We start from the raw sequence: 21,004 nt of genomic DNA, 5'->3' as shown, positions 1-21,004 counted from the left end.
TTTCTACTTTAATTCTAATTTTATAAAAGAGAGTGATCGTGTCTTAAATGAGTCAACAGCTTTAGGGAATAACAATTCTAAGATTAGTCATACTTTGCAGGATTAATAATTTCCTAAAAGTTTCCTCCTTTACTGAGAAGGATAAAAATATTGTCCTAACTGCTTACTTCAGATTAATATTAATAAAAGGTGATTTGACCAGACAGAGATGACTATGAGGTATTTCTCCAAATAATCCAAGAAATATCAGATTAACACCTATCCATTTTAAGAGAATTTCTTTAAGGCAGAAATAAGTGCAGTTGCAAATGATATTCTTCCCACTATAAAAACAGCACTACATTTTCAGCTGCAAAACTTATGTATGATAATTATCCACTATAGAGAAGCATTTGGAGAAATTATTAAAACGGCCTAAAATGAAGTTATGAAGATAACTTCAACATATATTATTGTGGGCATGTCAAAAAAGCCAGTTCTGGGACTTCCCTGGTGGTGCAGTGGTTAAGAATCCGCCTGCCAATGCAGGGAACACGGGTTCAATTCCTGGTCTGGGAGGATACCACATTCCGCGGAGCAACTAAGCCCATGTGCCACAACTACTGAACCTGCACTCTAGAGCCCACGAGCCGCAACTACTGAGCCCACGTGCCACAGCAACTAAGCCTGCACACCACAACTACTGAAACCTGCACGCCCTAGAGCTCACGTGCCACAACTACTGAGCCCATGCCCCGCAACTACTGAAGCCTGCACACTCGAGGGCCCGCGTGCCGCAACTACTGAAGCCTGTGCGCCTACAGCCCATGCTCTGCAACAAGAGAAGCCAACACAAGGAGAAGCCCATGCACTGCAACGAAGAGTAACCCCCACTAGCCACAACTAGAGAAAGCCTGTGCTCAGCAACAAAGACCCAACGCAGCCAAAAATAAATAAATATATATATTTTTAAAAAGCCAATCTTTCAACAACCATTAAGACTTAATCTTTTTCTTTTTAATTTAATTATTTTATTTTATTTTATTTTTGGCTGCGTTGGGTCTTTGTTGTTGCACGCAGGCTTTCTAGTTGTGGCGAGCGGGGGCTACTCTTCCTTGCGGTGCACAGGCTTCTAGCTGCGGTGGCTTCTCTTGTTGTAGAGCATGGGCTCCAGGTGCGTGGGCTTCAGTAGTTGTGGCACACGAACTCAGTAGTTGTGGCTCACGGGCTCTAGAGCGCAGGATCAGTAGTTGTGGTGCACGGGCATAGTTGCTCCATGGCACGTTGGGATCTTCCTGGACCAGGGCTTAAACCTGTGTCCCCTGCATTGGCAGGCAGATTCTTAACCACTGCACCACCAGGGAAGCCCCAAGACTTAATCTTTTGACAGTCATGCCAGAAGTGTCTGTACTTCATAATCACAAGCTCTGTTTTCATGTTAAAATTCCTGATTTTCTTTAACATCTTTATTGGAGTATAATTGCTTTACAATGGTGTGTTAGTTTCTGCTTTATAACAAAGTGAATCAGTTATACATATACATATGTTCCCATATCTCTTCCCTCTTGCATCTCCCTCCCTTCCACCCTCCCTATCCCACCCCTCTAGGGGGTCACAAACCACCTAGCTGATCTCCCTGTGCTATGCGGCTGCTTCCCACTAGCTATCTATTTCATGTTTGGTAGTGTTTATATGTCCATGCCGCTCTCTCACTTTGTCACAGCTTAAAATTCCTGATTTTAAAGAGTGAATTACAAATAGCACATAAACGTAGTTGAAAATGACATGCCCTAGGGCTCTTCCAAATCTAGGTTCAAATCCTGACTCTACTACTTCCTACTCTTGTAATGTGGGTAAGTCACTATCTCTCTCTGTGCCTTAGTTTCCTCATCAGTAATACCAACTCTCGGAAGGTTGTTATCACGATTATATAATACACACAGATATTTATGTATATGAGATATATAAAATGGATAATAAATATAAAGGGCCTAACATAATACACAACATAGTTTAATATGATAGTTATATCCTCTCGTCCACCTTAACCTTTTATCTTCCAACTCTGAAAAACAGACTCCCAAACCCACATGACTGAATACCAATAATTTACAATACATAAAGACTTGTTTGCTACAAATCTTAGAGAAAAGAGATTTTTAAAATTTAGATCATTTAAAGAAAATAGTTTTGCTATGAAAAGTACTTCTGTTTGTCACAGATTTTGAGCCCTTCTCAAGAGAAGGAAAGCTAGATTTCCAGAACATCCCTTGCCAAAGGGAAAAAAAAGGAAATGGCACTAGAGCCAGAGATTTTGCAAATTAAAATTCTGATTTTGAATTAATATAGGGTAAGGCTTTACTTCTTTGAAAGAGTAAGTTACACAGTAAGTATATTGTGTTGAGGCTCAGATATAAGAACCAGGCCACTTGCAAAGAATCAAGTTTTCTGCATCTTGTCGTGCAAGATGATTGCTCTTCCTAAAATGAAATTCCTTATGGAAACATTGAAAAATAGGATTAAAAAAAAATCCCTCAAACTGGATAGATCTGATAAAAAGAAACAATTTCTTTTTAATAGAATAATGACCATATCATTTTCATTTGAAAAGTAGTCACAAATTATAGTCAGCATAGCTCTTTATTTTTGTTTTGTTTTTAAAGCAGAGTCCGATGGCTGGGTTTCTTACATAATTAAAATTCATGGCTTCAGATGTTTGTATATTTGATCATGCTTCCATTTTCATGTGAGAAGGCAGTCTGAACTTCCTGACTATGCCATTTTTGTCTCTACACTCCGCATAGTTTCTGTTATTATGACTTGCACATAGTAGCATTCAGGAAATTTCAATGAATGCTTAACTGAATAAACAGAGTACCTTTATTTAAATAAGATATAAGAAAATTCAGGACTTGGATGGGCATCTGCTGTTAATAAAGGGATTTCCCCATATATAACAAAGAGAAATTTCAGAGTCTGAAGACTTCTGTCCTCCTATATAAACAGCTATATAATAATCTTCTTCTATTTTTCTTCAAGGAGAAAATTAGCATTTGTAACATAAGTAGTTTCAAACATATGCTTTCATTATATGTATCACAAGCATGAATTTTAATCTTTACAATAGCAGAGGTCCATTGTTGTAGCCAAAAAGAAATAGACGTTTTCAGTTTTAAGCTTGGTTCATTAGAAATCATCTCTATCTTTCTAGCACAAGTCAAACATAGAATGCTAGGTTGGACAGAACCTTAGAGATTATCCACCCCACTCCCTCAATGCATAGGTAAGTAAACTTAGCTCCAGAAAAGTTGACTTAATAAGGTCATACAGTTAATGGAACAGTCTGGAAGAAAACTTAGGTTTCCTGATTACATATCCAGTATATATGTAGCTTTCACAAATGCTCTACGCAGACACACTACCACAGTGGTTTTATGGGGCTCTTTGAACTCTGGGAATCAGTATAGGTGAGCCACTAGAGACCAGAGGCCCCTTACCTTCTATACTGGAGGTGCTGGGAAACTTACCTTCAGTACTGGAAATGGGGGTACTGTCACATTTGCTTTCACACTGCTGCATCGATGGAGGTCGAACAGTTTCTGGACAGTCACTCGATGCCTGTCCAGTGTAGGAAAGACACTGCACAGTCCGCATTTGCTGTCCAAGTCCACACTGAGCAGAACACTAAACCAAAAGACAGGGAGAAACAAAATACTGACCTCAACAATTTTCAGGAGGTAAAAAAGATACTATGTCATTTCAAACACCATAGATATTAGCTTTTAAAGCCCATATGTAGTTCACCTTGGAGAGGTATATGATTAGGTCATTCTATTACAGAACTGGTTTAGAAACTCAAGGATCATGTTATTACCCTAGAAAATGGAAGCAACTTAGTTTCCAGAAGACAACAGTTGGAGATTTTGGGGCTATTATTTCAATAGTTCCAAGCAGTGCTGGTGAACTTAAACAAGAGTATAATGAGAAAATATTTGTGATGAAGTAGAATAATCAGAGGTTCTAGGGCTGGGACATCACTATTGCTGCCTATTTATATATTATAGGTTTGTGGGAAAACAACCTGATGGTCTATTGGAGTGCTCTTAATCTGATCAAAATATTAGTTCAGTATAACAGCAGTGACTGCTGTGGGGCCTGGTGATGGGACTAGTTTGGAAAAAAAAAAGGGCATAAATAAGTTCCTTGAGTTTTGTGAGGTATGTTCAGTCACACAAATCTGAGACAAATCTGAGAAGAGGTCTGGTGTTAGCCAATTAGCACGTCTCCCTCTCCTTTTTCATCTACTCGGGGATTCGGTTACTTTAGAATTGAAGTTACTCTCTGAGGGGCTTAGTTTCAGCTGGGACTGATCAGCTGTCCAGGCTGAAGAATAAAGCTGTGGTCTATTCTTTGGGACTGCCACCCAGAATACCAGAAAGCCTGTGAGATTTGGGATCAAAGGGATGAGGAGCTAATTGTGCAGAGACAGGTGATGGTGATGTTTACAAGGTAAACAAACCGAGGCCCTGTTGGATTTATTTGCAAAAACTCTCAAAGCACTTACAGGACTTGCAAGGATATTTACAGATACTTTTAAGTTTCTAAATACAGAATGAAAAATAAATGCACCATAAACATGTAGTAAAGCATCTCTGAAAATGTATTTTCACTGGTTAATTTCAATTTTAGGAAACTGAATTGAAAATATAGAGGAGAAGAAAAGGACTTGACAATATTTAAAAGAACAATCTCAAACTGATAACTGTAAATTTGGTGAAATTATCAACACGCAAAAACTTTCAAATGCCCTTTATATAACAGTGAATTGCAACAAAGAATATATAAGAAAGGAAATTCCTAGCCGGTTTAAATAAAAATGATAAGAGCATGTCTGTACTGATTCTTTTTTTTTTTTTTTTTCCGAAATTTTTGCTTTAATTATCCATATATATGTGTGAACATGGTCATTAGATAAACTGTATTTCTAACTATAAATCATAATCAAAAAGACTTGAAAGCTATAGCTCTATACTATACATTTTTTTAAAACATCTTTATTGGGGTATAATTGCTTTACAATGGTGTGTTAGTTTCTGCTTTATAACAAAGTGAATCAGTTATACATATACATATGTTCCCATATCTCTATCAGTTATAAATTGTGAAACTGTCACACTTCTACAGAGAAAGACATTGCATTCAATGTTAACTTAAGCTTATGATGTATATTCCATTTGAGCACTTTGTAAATCAAACTAAATACTGTTATACAAAAGTAAATTATTAATTATTTGTTAGACAATGCACATGTTAATTATTTTATGATCATACTTCTTTTGTTTCCCCACAGGGCTGAGCACAGAGCAAGTATATTTATTTGCCTTAATGGAGACTGAAAATCTTTGCCCGCTCCCCGAAGAGTCTGTAGATACTGCTGCACTCTAGCAATATTGAATTTTGGCCATAATTTTGGTAACTACTTCTATGAAATGCCATTATTAATAAGTAATGGCAGGCCCAGAGCACAAACAAAATCATGCTGGTGTAGTTATATGCCATTATGATTTATTTGGGTCTCAGATATTAGAAAATGACCAGCTCAAGGTTAATTATAAAGCCTCAGTAAAAGGGCATTGATTCACTAGAAATTTTCTTTCTGGAGCATTATTTTTTAACATAACCTAATAAATTTCCTTTTTGACATTCAAAAGAACAATACTTAATTTTCCTTCTATCCAAATATATCAATTTGCTTTTAAAGGATTTAAGGTGACCTTCAGCAAGATAAGACAATTTAAAACTGAGAAAGAAGAAAGAAAAAATAGGAATTGGAACATAAAATAGAAATGAGTCCAATCAATATAAAAGTACATACTAAAAGCCCTATATACCCGTTTCCCAAATTCATAGTCTCCATCAGCTAAATCCATTGAAGAGTAAGTATTAATAACATTTCAAAGATTGTCAATCGTATTATCAAGCTAATTAAAACCTCCACATCTTTTCTGTGAGGTTAAGAGAGGTCATTTTGCAAGTGGGAAAGCTAAGACAATGGTGTTAACTGATCTGGTCTTGAATTAGTTGAGGGAGTTGGCACTAGAATCCAACTTTTGGTAGCTTGTTCAAATCTCTGGCCATTAGACTATTTCTCTTTAATTTTATGTTAAAATGTTAGAATCCAAGGAGTAGGTGAAAGTGGGAAGTGTGTAGGTATGGGAGAAACATGGCTCAGTGTGTCTGTGTGTGACTGCTGCTGCCTATGCACTGTCTCACACTCACATCTCACACCTGGATCTCTATGTGTTATTACTCATCTCTTGAGCCCCTACAATGACCCAATCAGGAACCTCAAGTGTCTCAAGGTGCTGCTTCAGCAGGAACGCACAGTCCAACTGCCCTACCTGGCCCCAGTCTCCTGTCACCCAGCGAGGAGGAGGACAGCGGCCCAAACTGCAGCGGATGCGGACAGGGGGTTTGCTCTCCTCGGAACATTGTGCTGCTGGGAATGTTTTAGAAAGGTCACTGCTCTTGCACAGAACAATCCGATGCTTGAATCCTGGACCACATTTGGGAGTGCACTGTAAATAAAACAAATACTAATGAATAATGATAGTCTAAAGATAGAGAAAAATCTGAGGAAAGTCTTTCTCCAAGTAAATGTGTGTTTGGGTAAACAAGATACACACATACTAAATTCTAGGCAGTCTTACATATATGAAAATTCCTTAAGTTTTTAAATAGAAGGACTTTTATCTTTTTCCCTACGGTCTTTAAGAGCTAAATCCAAAGTCTGCTTTTCTTGGCAGCATACTTTCTTCTTTTATTGTGTGTAGGCTTATTCCGTGATTCCTCCCTATTCTTGGCCATATTCAGTTGTGATAAGATTCTGCTAATTTTTGGAATGTGGAATCCTTGGTTTCTTACTTGCTAGGTGTAGTCTTCTGAAAAGAATTCTTATGTTACTAGTAGACCATCAGAAGTTGTCTTTGTGAAGCAAGCTAAGGTTTGATTTAGATGTGTATGGTTGTCCCTCAGTATCCGCAGGGGACTGGTTTCGGGACCTTGGAGGCCACCAGAATCCATGGATGCTCAAGTCCCTTGTATAAAATGACAACACATACCCTCCTGTATACGTTAGATCATCTTTAGATTACTTACAATACCTAATACGATGTAAATGCTATGTAAATGGGTGCCAGTGTATGGCAAATTCAAGTTTTACTTTTTGCAACTTCCTGGAACTTTTCTCCCAAACATTTTCAATCTTTGATTGGTTGAATCCATGGATGTGGAACCCAGAGATATAGAGGGCCAACTGTATTCTTAGAGTGTGCTAGCTAAGGATACATGATCACAGGTAAAGGTTTACTGTACAGAAAATCTCTAGACATTTGCTTGTCCATCAGTTAAACATAATGAACTTGACTGTTCTTTAGTTGGACCAGTCTGCTCTTCATACTGAGGAAAAGATCCTTCTTCCTATGTCATGAAGTCTATTACTTACCTCTTTTCCAAGTTAATTGGAGTGCTCTGTTCTAGAGCCACCTATTCAACGTGGTGGCTGATTGAAGTCCTCCAGCTTTCTCCCCTGCACATCTGAGCCCTTCCTTATAATCTGTACTTCTTCTCAGTGAAGTGAGACCCTTACCCACAATATTTTGAAGCCCTGTTTCTATACCTTTCATTCAAAAGCCATTTCCAAATTTCCTACAGGAACTACACTAAACTGGGGGGAGGGGAGACCATAAGAATGAATAAGTCAGTCTGTACCTCAAGGAGCTCACAATTTTAATGTAGGAGATAGATAGGTGAACACTAGGTTAAGTAACATAAAAGAGGATGCAAGAATATATAAATTCTTGTGCCCCTAATCATCAATTTCTTATTTTATAATTATGTATTCATAAGTCTTCTCATTCCTACCAGACTATAAGCTCCTTAACATTATTTCATTTCTGCTTCATTTTCGTACACAACCTCACCCCCAACCTCAGGATACAGCAGAGGGTTTTGAGAAAGCACTCTATAAATATATACCCTCCTTTATTTGGGAAGATGACAGTTTTGATTTACTTTTAGGTAAATCAACATGTACCAGTTGTGGGATGGGAATGTCTTCTTGAACAATGTACACACCCCTGAGTGGCTTTGTCAGGGGTAAACCTTGAACCTGGTTCATGTCATGGAAAGAAAGAAAAATATTAAAATTCTTTCAGGTGTAAATCAAGGATCTCATGAACACTCTTCATCACAATGAATGTGGTAACGGAGTGCATTTCCTTCAACTTAGAAAACATTACATTAAGATGCATTTTGAAGGAGAATAACATCCAGTTCTTTCCAATATGGTTCCAAAAAAGGTTTTAGTTAGGGATTTAGAAATCAAGAGAGAAATTCCCGATCCCTGTTACTCTTTTTCACAGCCAAATCAACATCCTTATTTCTAGCTGCTGCCTCACTCTACCCATATACTCAGTCATCTGTTGATTTCTCTTTGTCTCCACTGCCACTAACCTTACTACAGACAAACATCACTAGCTACGTGTAACATTGCAATGGCTTTCTAACAAGTCTCCTGTTTCTTGTTCTTTCCTCACTCCAATCCACTCTCTAAAGCACAAATCCAGTTATATTCTGTTCTGATTTTTTAAAAAATCCTTCAGTGGTCTTCAAGATAAAAATTCAAACTCTTTAAATATCTTACTATACACTGATAGGAAGCCTCTGCTTACCTCTTCAGATTCACCTCTCCATACTAAACAAGATACAGTATTCCTAGTGCCAGCCCAGTGCCAGGCACAGAGCTAATGCTGCTGCTGCTACTACTATGACTACTGCTGCTATTAATAATGATAATATTGATAGCAGCTGCCATTTAATAAACACTCTAGATAGCTGTGCTAAGTGCTGTAATTCACACAGTCTTCACAAAAATCCTGTGAGATGACAATAAACAACCCAGAGTAAGTGATTGGTCCAAAGTCATGCAGTGTTTAAATGACAGACCTAACGTTACCACCTACTTAGTGCATGTCAAACACTACACCACGTACTTTGCACATATTATCTCATTTAGTCCTCACAACAACCCTGTCACTTTATATATCAAGAAACCAAGACATGCAACCCCATCCTGCAATCATGCATTCTGTAGAATGAATAAAGCCCTGATTCGAGTCTCTTGAGCTTGTCCCACTTGTGTCTGGTCCTCTCGACTTCTCACTAAGTCTCTTCCACCGTCCACCAGTGTTAGAAGACACAGCCTTAGGGGATTTCTGTCACTCTCTTAATGCTTAATATTATTATTGATAATGATACCACTACTACCTTGTATTCCATTAGAGCTTCACAGTTCACAAAATACTTTCAATACATTATTCTCATATAAGTTTTTGAGTCTTGTCACAGGAAAGTTTAGGCAACTTAATCGAGGTTAAACAGATAGCAAGTGGTAGAGCTGGAACTAAATCCTAAGCCTTCTGATCTATACTTTAGCTCCTAGCATTGGCAGAAACAAACTCTTGAGAATACATAAGAAGTATTAATTATTATAAAAATAAATGAGATAAAGTACAAGGGTATGGAAGGGTATTTCAGACTTTAGGGATAGAGGCAGAAACACGTAGGATGTACAGGGAATTCAGTTTAGTATTTAGTATTCAGTTTTAGTATTTTGAGGCTATGATTAATTTTCTATATTGGGAAAATTTACTGAAAAAGGAACTTGTGCCATTCCCCTTCCCTCTTCTCATTTTAAAAGCATACATATGTATATTAAAGACTGGGACAAAAAAATGTTTGTCTGTGTATAACTGAATCACTTTGTTGTACAGCAGAGATTGGCATAGCATTGTTAATCAACTCCACTTCAATACAAAAATTAATTAAGCCTAGGACATAGGTCTCTTGCTTATTCTAATATCCTTTTCCAGTAGCAAGAAGCTTCTGCTATTATTTTAAGACTGAAGTAACATCTAGCGGTCTTTCCTAAGAGCCTATGCCGAAGTCCTGCTTACAGTTCTGGGAGGCAGACAATGCAAAGACAGACAATTCATTCATCTGTGTCTGAGAAGTCCCCAGGGAATCAAAGACAAAAAAACAAATAAGATTGATGATAATAGGGAGAAGAATAAAAAGAGAAAGCAACATTGAAATTTATTAAGTGCCAAGCAGCGTTCTAAGTCCTTTGCATGTCACAATCTACCTAATCTTCATGGAAACCTCACGAAGTGCTGTTTTCACACCCATTTTACTAGTGGGAAACTGAAGTACTGAGAAGTACAGATAAATTCAGATGGCAGCTCTGAAAAAGATAATGCTCTGAAAGGTAAATGTACAAAGACACAAACCCTCTGTGGGACAATGTGAAGTTATACGCAAAGCTTAACATATGTCATCTTCTATCGAGGCAAGAAATAATTAAGAAAATTATAGCCCAAGCTCCACTAAATAAGTCACAGATATTCTATCCTATAGCACTGGAAGTAGAGATCATCAACTGGATTCTCAAAATAGTGAATGACTGAAAACTACATACTGATTCAATGAATATACCAGCCCTGAGCCCTGCAGATCTAGCCACAAATATTACATGTCTATAGCTGGAATCTCAACTCTGGTCTCTGCAAATATTGCACTTCTAGAGCGTGACTGTAAAATGAAATGTCTAAAAATTGCTTGTAAAAAATAGTAAAGCCACAGGGATGCCACTTAGACCAACTTCGTTTTAAGTAGAATTCTATCCTGCAAATTCTTCTGACCTTATGTCAGAGATGTTCAAGCAGAGACATCCCTCAGCTTGTTCTTACTTTTGCTTCTTCCCTCTGCTTTATTTAGCTTACATTACATCTTTGCCTCTCTAGCCTTCTGATGAATAAATATGTTTATCTATCTGACAGCCTCAGTTTTATTTAGCTACCTAAAAAAATACGAAATCCTAGAAAAGCAAGCTGCAACCACAATTATGTATATGATTAATAGGCATTAAATTAATCATAAGTGATTCAGAGCATGTTTCAGAGATAATCATTAGTCTATACCCATGTAAAGGGTATATTTTTTACACACTTTTTGAGTATGCAGTAAAATTCATTAGAAATAATTAGAAATTGAATACTTAGTAATAAAAAGTCATTTTTTTAGACTAAAGTCTAGTTATAAATATCAAAATTCATTCAATTCATTCTCGTAATAAACCATTAGGTAGCTGGGTGGAAGATAATTCAGCAGAAAATGATTCTTTAGTAAAATTACTTCTCTCACTATTTCTCCTCATTGCAGATAAATATCTTTTTCCTTCTTTTATTCATATAATCAGAATCTTACAATTATTTAAAATCTGACCAGACCATTTGTTTTTTGTTCTCATCTCAGTGGGATATAGGAGGTGATTTTTATGAGAGATACATTTATACTTCAGTTCAACATTCTATGATTAAGAAGCAAAAACATATTTTGCAGAAAAAACATTTGAAACCACACCAGGGAAAATAATTTGGCTCTCACTTGTAAAGGATAGAAACATTAACATTTTGGGGTTAGCCTGAATTCTCTCTGGAGAGGTGGGTTTAATTTACTTAGTTATGGCATCAGAGTAGAACCTAGGAGTAAACAAGGTGACAGCACAAGTATCTACTAAAACAAAGAACAGTGCCTCGGTAGGAAGATTGCCCCCGCCCCATCCTTCTTAAAGTAATGCTACCTAAATGTAAATCCCATCAAGTCAATTGAGTATGATGCCAGTCATCTATTTGTCCAAGAATAAGTACAAGAAACAGAACTTTTTCAATGGGTACTCTGTGGAGTCAAAAGAAACCATTCCTATACATCAAAAGAATGGCTAAGGATTGCTGGAGCCCATTCACAGTACACAGCAACACTTTAAGAGTCACATGCCAAGAGAGGGCAAAAACAGAAAGCCATTTAAGTCCAACATAGCATGGGTGATCCCAGGAGTGAGGCTAAATTGTAGGAAATGGGAAAGCCATGGCTTCATTAGTTTCACAAAGACTGCAGAAGAGCCATTTTCCACCAAGGCAATTTGGCTTAAATTTTTTTTTTTTTTTTTTTTTTGCCATAAGCACTGGGTGAGTTTCACTGATGGGGAAAATGAAAACGGTTCCTGGCTTTGCAACAATGGAAATTTTACATTAGAGAAGCCAGCAAAGAAAAGAAAAAGGTCAGAGGGTACATTCCTCTTACTGAAACATGTTTTCACCAGTTGAACCTCACCCTTGTGATTAGCAGAGCTCAGACAGCTGATATTTGGAATTGGGAAGGGGGCAGAAAGAGGAGGGAAGTTTTCATGGGCGTGTGAAAAAGATATCGTGTGAAACATCTTTGCAAAAGTTAAGTGAAAGAGGTTGAACACTGCCTGCTCTTCTGCTGGGACCTCCTCTTTTCATTAGTGTGAGATGTTACATTCCTCTGAGAAGAACAGGTTCCTTGTTCTCACTTTGTTCTCCATGGCTACTCAGACTTTTTTTTTCACTTAATGCTATTTACTTTTACTTATTTTTAACTTATCTAGAGAAGAGATAGGTTTTATGGTAAAGGGAAATGGAAGGGTGAGAGTGCACCCTCTCCTTTGGAAAATAAACAGGAGAGACTGAATGGGGACAAAAATCATCTCTTTCCTCCTGAACAAAGGATGAAGATGATGATATAGATGATGTTCAACTAGAATCTTTGAGAAGGCAATGGCAGGATTTCCTGACTCATGCTCACCCCAGAATAGTTTTCCTGTGTTGTCTGTGGAGAGACAACAGGCACTATTTTTTGGTTTTTTTGGAAGTGATAGTCCCAACATGTGTACTCTGTGCCCCCAGCTCCACTTCTCTCCCCTAAGCTTTGACTCAGCTATCTTAAAGAAGATAACAGAAATGTGATTAAAAGTCCCCTTAACTTAAACATATTTCTCCAGGCAGCTTCCAGGAGTACCTAACAGCCTCGCAGAGCCATTTGAGCAAGCCACTTCTAAGACTGGGTAGATGAGAAGCAAAATGCTAAAAGTAGGGTAACTACAACCTGTATGAAGTTTAATTAGGAAGAAAATCTTAAAATGGTATTTGGAATGGAAACATACAGTAATATATATAATCTATTCCTTAAGGTGATTATATTTGGTGTTTTATGTTAAAAATATAATGATACAGAAAAATGTAGGTCCAGAGACCAATGCGAAGTGAGTCTGCACATGAGAAGATTTTGGCGTTTTAGTGGTCAGCAGAAGTTTTTTCTAGTTTCTGGTTTTGAACTTGTTGATTTTTCTCCACTTTTTGTAGAATGATAATATGGTATAAAGTTCTGTATTCAAGCCTTCTTGTTACCTATCACTACTTTATTCAATCTTATCTTCCATTTATTCTTTAAATTTTATTTTATTTATTTATTTATTTATTTATTTATGGCTGTGTTGGCTCTTCGTTTCTGTGCGAGGCTTTCTCTAGCTGTGGCAAGTGGGGGCCACTCTTCATCGCGGTGCGCAGGCCTCTCACTATCGCGGCCTCTCTTGTTGCGGAGCACAGGCTCCAGACGCGCAGGCTCAGTAATTGTGGCTCACGGGGCTAGTTGCTCCGCGGCATGTGGGATCTTCCCAGACCAGGGCTCGAACCCGTGTCCCCTGCATTGGCAGGCAGATTCTCAACCACTGCGCCACCAGGGAAGCCCTCTTCCATTTATTCTTTAAAACAAATCCTTTTCTCCCACTCTACTTTCACCACACGATCTTTGCGTTTCTGTTCAGTTGTTTCTCTTATCAGGAATACTTCTCCAGTTTCTTGTTCTCTTCCCTACTTCAAATCTTACACTCCTACAACATTCAGTTCAACCCCCATCAACTAAAAAGCCTTCTGAGCCTACTCCAGGCTATTCTGACCTTCTCAGCTCTGAATTTCTGTATCACTTATACATGTATACCTCCCAATCCACCATTTTGTTAAACACTGTCTTATGTTATTCTCTTCCTGCTTCATGGATATTTCTTATTTTCCCAAGTTCTTGAGATTCTTCTGAATTCTCCATAGCTCCTATCCCAATGTGGTTAGAAAGTACCCAGTTATACTTACTGACTTGGCCTGAAACCCTAAAAATGTTGCAGCCAATTATCAGGTCTTCCATTAGGATTTTCCAATAACAACGTTGCCATCATTATCAAAGACTATTTATGAACTTCTATAAGGGTTTTGGGCACTGACTTGCAAGTAAAATAACTACTAACATGTGTACAATTCTGTAAAATGTCTTGTTTTATCACTGGATTTTATCTTCCAAATGAATGTAGGAGTTAATCCACCCACTGTTAGGGAACAGAAGAGTTCATACTGTTTTCCATAACCACTGAATAATACTGAGAATATCTCTACATTTGATTGAAACACAAATAAAAGTTAGGTAGGCAGAATGTAATTACTGAAGCTGGACTATGGCCAGGAAACTTGGAAGAACACTCCCAACTTCTGCCAAAGATTCCACAGATAACCACAACTGGTCAGAATCTCCATTTCCATGTACCATCTTAAACACAGGTCTCTCTTTTAGCCCTGTGCCTCTAGCAAAATAAGGCCACTCAAGCAGTAAGATTCATAGGGAGAAAAGTTACATCCAGAGGTTCCTAAAGAACAATGTTTAATTTTTTTCTGTTGTTTATTTTTTGACAAACTTATGAGGTCTACAGGAAATACCTAAAGCAAGTACCACAATGTTTCCAGCAGGAAATGCATCCTGTTTTGCTAACTTAGAAAAATGACCTTTAGTTATATAGCCAGATACTCATTCTTTCTAACATTAACCAACACTACAGAAGGATTCAGTTCTTCTTTAGGAAATGTAGAGAATGGTACAGTGTGTATATTGTATATGTCTCACGCAGGATGAAGAGTCAAGAATTAACTCTACCTCTTACCTCATTTTTCATACGACCATTTTTCTGAGGCCTCGGGATTATATCAGACTTTTTATATGTACATGTATGACAGAAAAACATTATCTTAGTCAGATCTTCCTCAATGATCATATAAGTGGAGGTAATGATAAAATCTGAATTTGACTTTTTGACAGTTATAACCCTCAACTCCGTGTTTCTTCCCCAGAAGCAATTAAAATATATATAGATATATAACGTGATGATAAATTAAACTCATATGTAAGAGTTATATGGTTAGGCTGGAACATTACTTGGAAAAAAAGATATAACGTATCACTAATTCTGAGCTTATAACGCTGTTCAAGAATAGCAATGAAGAAGAAAACCCACTTATAATATTCTCTCAAATACACTTCAGGCTTGTTTTTTAATTAAATCGACGACTAGTTTCTCATTGATTTTCCTTACTCCAAAAACCTTTACTTCCTGGCAAGCAGCAAAAAAATATAACATGGCCAAATTCAGAGTTATGCAGCCCTTACTTGTTGAGTTCTAAGGCGCTCACATGCTCAGGTGTCCTTAATATTAAATGCTTTGGTATTGATAGCTAAGGCATCTCAAAACATACAGCCTCAGATTTCCTTACTTCTGACCAGTCCAAAGCCACCCACTGTGGTGGACATGACTGGTTGTTGCAGGGCTCTTTTTCAATGGGCCGGTGTGTTAAACAACCACTGTAGTCCAGTGTCTCCTCCTCAGAAGGTCCAATCTTCCTGATGCAGAGCACTGCCCTTGTGCGCATCCCTCCATCACAAGTCTTGCTACATTCCAACCAGTCCCCAATGAACCACCTGCAACAAGAAGTGGAAGAAACACAGAAAAGCATTCCCTCAGTGCAGCCAGAGATTTCAGCAGAGTGAAGGCACTTTCTCAGTGGACTACCTCCTCTTCTCAGAAGAGCTAACATTTCAGTGTCAGGTGATGTGACAAATGACAAATGGAAGAACTGCTAAGGAGAAGATAACCCACTGTCGGCTGCCTTCTAGAGCAGAGTGCATGAGCTTTGGAGCAGGCAGAACCCAGGTTCAAACAAGCAATGCATTATGTGTTTTTAAACCTCTTTTTGTCCTTTTTTTATTAATTTCTAAAACGAGGATAACGATATCAATCATGAGATTGTCCTGAGGAGTAAGCAAGTAACATATGAAGCTCCAAGCCATGTGCTGGTAAATGGTAACAACTGGTTCCTCATGGGAGGGAGGGAGTCCTGATTTGTTGCATTTGTCAGTTTTTGTGGTATAAATACTTCACTATGGCTAATTTCAGCCTATCACCTTGACATACTGAACACGAACAAGAGAAGATATGCTAGTAATAGGGTCTCAGGAGCTTCTAACAGTGTCTAACACACAACAAACAAGAAACAGTAGCCATTTTTATTATTACATTGAGGCAGGTTCTCCCTCAATTGAGGACTTTGTGATAAAACCACACTACAGGAGCTAGGGATTTGTTTTCTGCTTCCCAGAAATGAATGTCATGCTCTGCATAAGACAGACGTCTTTATTGTCCTCACAGGGGCAGAGATGGCCCAGGTATCCATCCAGAAGACTTGAGAGTCCTAAAAACTCTGCGGTAAAAGCAGAGCCCTGAGCCAGCTCTGTGAAAACATGGAGATCCCTTGCTTTGACCCCTTTACTCTTAAAAACAGCTTCTACACAGCTAATGTGGGAAGAAAGAGAAATGTCTTAATAAATGAACATATCTCACATTTGTAGGCATACCACTCCTAAAGTCATCAATGAACTTTCATATATACAATTTCAGGTGTGTGTGTGTGTGTGTGTGTGTGTGTGTAGTATTTCTGCAGGACTCACTCTTTTGGGCACATTAATTGGTCCAAGGGTATGAATCATGATCCCAATCAGACCAATAAGAATTCAGCTTTAGAATTTTTATATCTCAACGATAGCAAAAGGGACGCTTTCCTTTCTGGTCACAAAGGTGTATAAAGATATAAGAGCTGATGATGGCCATGTCCCCTGTCAAGTGGAATTAGCTGATCTGAAAGAACGCAGAGGAGCTAGAGAGTCCTGCAGGTATTTGAGTGCTTGATTCCAGCCATTCCTGAAGCTAGGTCCACTCTTATGATTCCCTCAGCTTTGTTATATAAACCAACAAATCCTCTTAAGCGCAGAAGCTAGCCAAAGTTGAAGTTGTGTTATTTCCAACCAGAGTCCTGACTGATATATTATTGTATTTAATGTAATGAATATATGCTGAATGCCTTCTATGCTCAAGGCACTGTGCTTTGTTTTACAGAAGAAAGTAAGACCCAGTGTTAGGAAAACAGTTCTCCAAAATCATGAAAAGTGCAATGATGGAGCTAGGACGAGATCCCCCATCAGTTGATATCCACTGGATTTCATTTATAACACTGCCAAATAATAGAATCCAGATCACAAGCATGAGGTCAAAAGACATTTTCTTCAATCCGTGCTTATAAATCACACATATATCCTAAATGGATATGCTCATGCTTTTGGTAGGAGAGTAACCAGAGAGAAGAGTATTAAAGTTTAAGAACAAATTTCACCTCTTTTCACGAACTTAGCTCATTTGTGCCAGTTTTGTACGTGGAAGATAATACCTTAGTGAAGTCAGAGTACTAGTATCCTAAATTTGAGCCTACACTCAGCCAAATAAGCCACAATGGCCTTTGTTTATTATTATTTTTATTTTCTTTACTTACAGAGGGAAACCAGCATTTAGAAATATCATAATTAACCAGTTTCTCAAACTTAAAAATATATTTTGTCAAAAAATTAAAAATTTTCAACGTAAGATTTAAAGAATGGCAATTTAATCCTGAATTAAAAAAATCTGATATTAACATTTTTTTTCTAAGTCATTTTCCAGAGGAGATTTAAAGTGATTTTCATATTCTTTCCATTTTATTTTCCGCAGATGAACAGGATCCTAAGTTGTTAGTACCATTTTTGGTAAAGAGGAAAATGTGTATTGAGAATAATAACTTGCATGCCAGCCATAGTGAAACTCTGATTCAATTCGCAGCAGTGATTTCATCACCAAGATTAGGGGATAAAACAGCAATGTGTATAACTCAGCCACAAAAAGTTCAGTCATACCATCTCCAGCCATGATCTCATTAGGTCTCATAATGTAAGAGGGATGGAGGCCTTCAAATTAAACACAGGTGCCCAGAGTAACAGCAGTGATTTCAGGAGGTGTTGCTGTTTTTTTTGGTGCTCGAGGCCAGGGCCACCTCCGCCTTTTTATTCTTCGTCCTCTCTTTTATTGCCAACCATCTTTTAACCTAGATGTATCACTCTAGCATTTAACTCAGAATGTATGACCTTCTGACTTTAACTTTGATTTCAGGTTTCACATTCAGTCCCTGTTGCATCTTTATTGCTCACCAAATCATCCTTTCCCATGTCTCTCGAAAGGATTAAATCACCATCCAGTTATTTAAATAGTTTTGCAATTTTACCACTGCATCTATTAGTCCCAGTTTCACCACTCTCCTGTCTAGTGTAAGACAGACTGCTTCCTTCAACTTCATTCTCCATGTATTTGACCCTCTGATGACATTCTCCCTATTTCTCTTTTTCATCCTCTAGTTTCAGTGGTAAAATATGAGCACGAAAATTCTCTCTGAGACTATCAATTGCTGAATTATTATAATCTGAATAATACTGGGGCTATTTCTTTCTGAGCTGAAGACCCAGTGATAAAATTGTCTTCATCCTCACCAGGATGAAGAAGCTATACAGTTGGTGGGATTCACGTTTGAGTGTCTGAAATGAGTGGCTTGATGCAGCCTGTGTAATCTGATCTACATTATCTGTACCTTAAGAGGACAAACAATAATATTGAGGGAAGAGAATGAGATGATGGGAGTTGACTTATATGATTTCTATGATTCCTCCCAGATCTTACATTTTGGAGTTTTATAGAGGACTCTGATGATCTTTCTCTAAACTTAAAATAACAGATTATAGTCATCCATGGGGTGAGGTGAAATGACTCAAAATAAAAAGATACTATTAAGGAAAACCTAGCCCCTGGGTAAAAATCTCTCTCCAGTCTGACCATCCTTTTGCCCTTTTGCTTATAATTCTTACTGTACTTAACATATTTTGCCTTGTACTATAGTTATTTTTATATGTATTTGCCCAATTAGATTGTCCTTAGGAAAAGGAACCATTTCCTAAGGCACAGTGCCTTCCATATCGCAGTTGCTTAAAAAAATGTCTTTTAATTCTTGGTCACAGTATTATCACAATGTACTGTACTCCATTGTTTTTACCTTTCTGATCTTCGCAAATTTAAAAATCACAGTAACATACAGGAATTATATTCAGTATCCAAAGACTCTTCAAATGAGGTCATATATACAAATATTCTTGCTATTAAAAGACAGTATAGTCAAAACTGAACTCTTGGCCTTTCTCTTTGGAATCCAACTCAACATTACTTCCTTTTCTTACAGTGGGGCACTAGCTTCCTATCAGTCATGCTCTTTAATATCAGCTCCTCCCTTTTCCTTTTCCTAATTATTTCTGCCTATGTCATGAATCCTACCATTTTCATTCAATGCCTCTAGAATTCTTGTTTTCTTCCTATCCCTAGTCACCTCACCATCTTGACTACTATTCTTTTTCTCATAAAAGAGTTGCTGCTCTGACCACATTACATTTTTCCAGCAAGGCTTCCTCTGGTCTTTCAAGGTCCTCCAAATAAACATTATTATTATTATTTCTTTACCAATGCCTCTTTTGTCTATTCTTCCTATTCCCTGTATTTTCTTTATGCAGAACAAGGATAAAACTTACTGCCCTCTATCTTTCCATACTCTACTTATAAAGTCTCCAATATGACTAAAGGACATTTAAAATATTTCATTAGATAATTTCTGATTAAAAAATACCATTTAGAATTTTAAATTAATGGTATTGGGAAAACAATAATATTTGAAAATAAATATAGATCCTTTTCTCAAAGCAGGCAAATGTATTTCAGATAGAGTTTACCTTAAAAAAGAACTTTGAAAGTATAATCATAAAGTGGGTAAGGCCTTCATAACATTATACCAATGAAAGAAATAAAAGTTTGATAGTTTTCCTACATAGTATTTAAAAACTTTTATAAGTAAAAATAGATCATAACACCATAATATGGGAAATATATAACAAACTAGGAAAAAATATGTCTAAAATAGTTAATATTCTTAATACATTGAGTTAATACAAATCAATAACAAAATGATAAACTCTTCAGTAGAAAAATGGGTCAGGCCATGAAGAGCAAAAAAGAAGTAATACAAATGGCCACTGAACATAATTTTTAAATGTTCAGCCTCACCAGCAATTCTAGCACAAAAAATAAAATAGCAATTAGATATCAAGGGTTTTTCTTCCCTATAAAATAGTTAAAGATTGTTTTTAAAATAATACCTGGTGTTGTTCAGTTCAGGAAAATGACAGTCATATACGTACTGTTGGTGGGAATATACATTCATATATTCTTTCTAGAGAGCAATTTGACAGTTTGTCTCAGAGAGTAAAATATAATTCCATTTGAACCAGAAATTTTATTCCTATTCATTTAGCATAAGGGCATAATTATAGACAGCAAAGTTTTAGTAGCAAAAATGGTTAATGCTGTGGAATAGAAAGGGATCAAAAGCTAGGACCCAGACAAAATTGTTCAACAGTGGAAAACCAATTTAAATAAATAATGACATATCTACTAAATGTTGTAGATGATGTTTAATGTTCAGAACAACATAATGTTCAATATGTTGAGAACTGACTACAAAGCATCATAAATAATATAATTCCATTTTTTATATACATGTGCCTATGTAGACATAGAAAAAGATGAAATATATAGATCAAAATATTAACAGTGGTCTTACAATATTGTGTCTTTTTAGTTTCTTCTTTCTACTTATCTGCATTTTAAAAATTTTACGCTTTAATATGTATGACAAAACCCAAATATGATTATCACATTGTCATCTGAAAAACCTTCTCTCTTCCACACTCATTTAAAGTCTTACTGAATTCAGTAGTTTTTCAGTGAGCCTTATCTCTATAATACCAATGCCTACTGGGAATCTTATTACATATGACA

The 21,004-nt window shown here is 37.0% G+C and overlaps 1 protein-coding gene across 1 annotated transcript in view; it reads right to left on the bottom strand.

Annotated features, from left to right (window-relative positions):
• The window catches only part of ADAMTS6 (ADAM metallopeptidase with thrombospondin type 1 motif 6), a 270,671-nt gene that overhangs the window by 10,081 nt on the left and 239,586 nt on the right, over positions 1-21,004 (bottom strand). Inside the window, exons 22-24 of the mRNA XM_060007024.1 lie at positions 15,489-15,693; positions 6,381-6,557; positions 3,507-3,663 (exon numbers count right to left, since the gene is read on the bottom strand). Coding sequence (XP_059863007.1) covers positions 3,507-3,663; positions 6,381-6,557; positions 15,489-15,693 — 539 coding nt within the window. The remainder of the gene's footprint in view (positions 1-3,506; positions 3,664-6,380; positions 6,558-15,488; positions 15,694-21,004) is intronic.

The sequence above is a fragment of the Delphinus delphis genome, chromosome 3 (assembly GCF_949987515.2).
Source record: "Delphinus delphis chromosome 3, mDelDel1.2, whole genome shotgun sequence".
Lineage (NCBI taxonomy): Eukaryota > Metazoa > Chordata > Mammalia > Artiodactyla > Delphinidae > Delphinus > Delphinus delphis.
The sequence above is the reverse complement of the archived record's forward strand: the minus strand, read 5'-3'. Positions and strand labels throughout refer to the sequence as shown.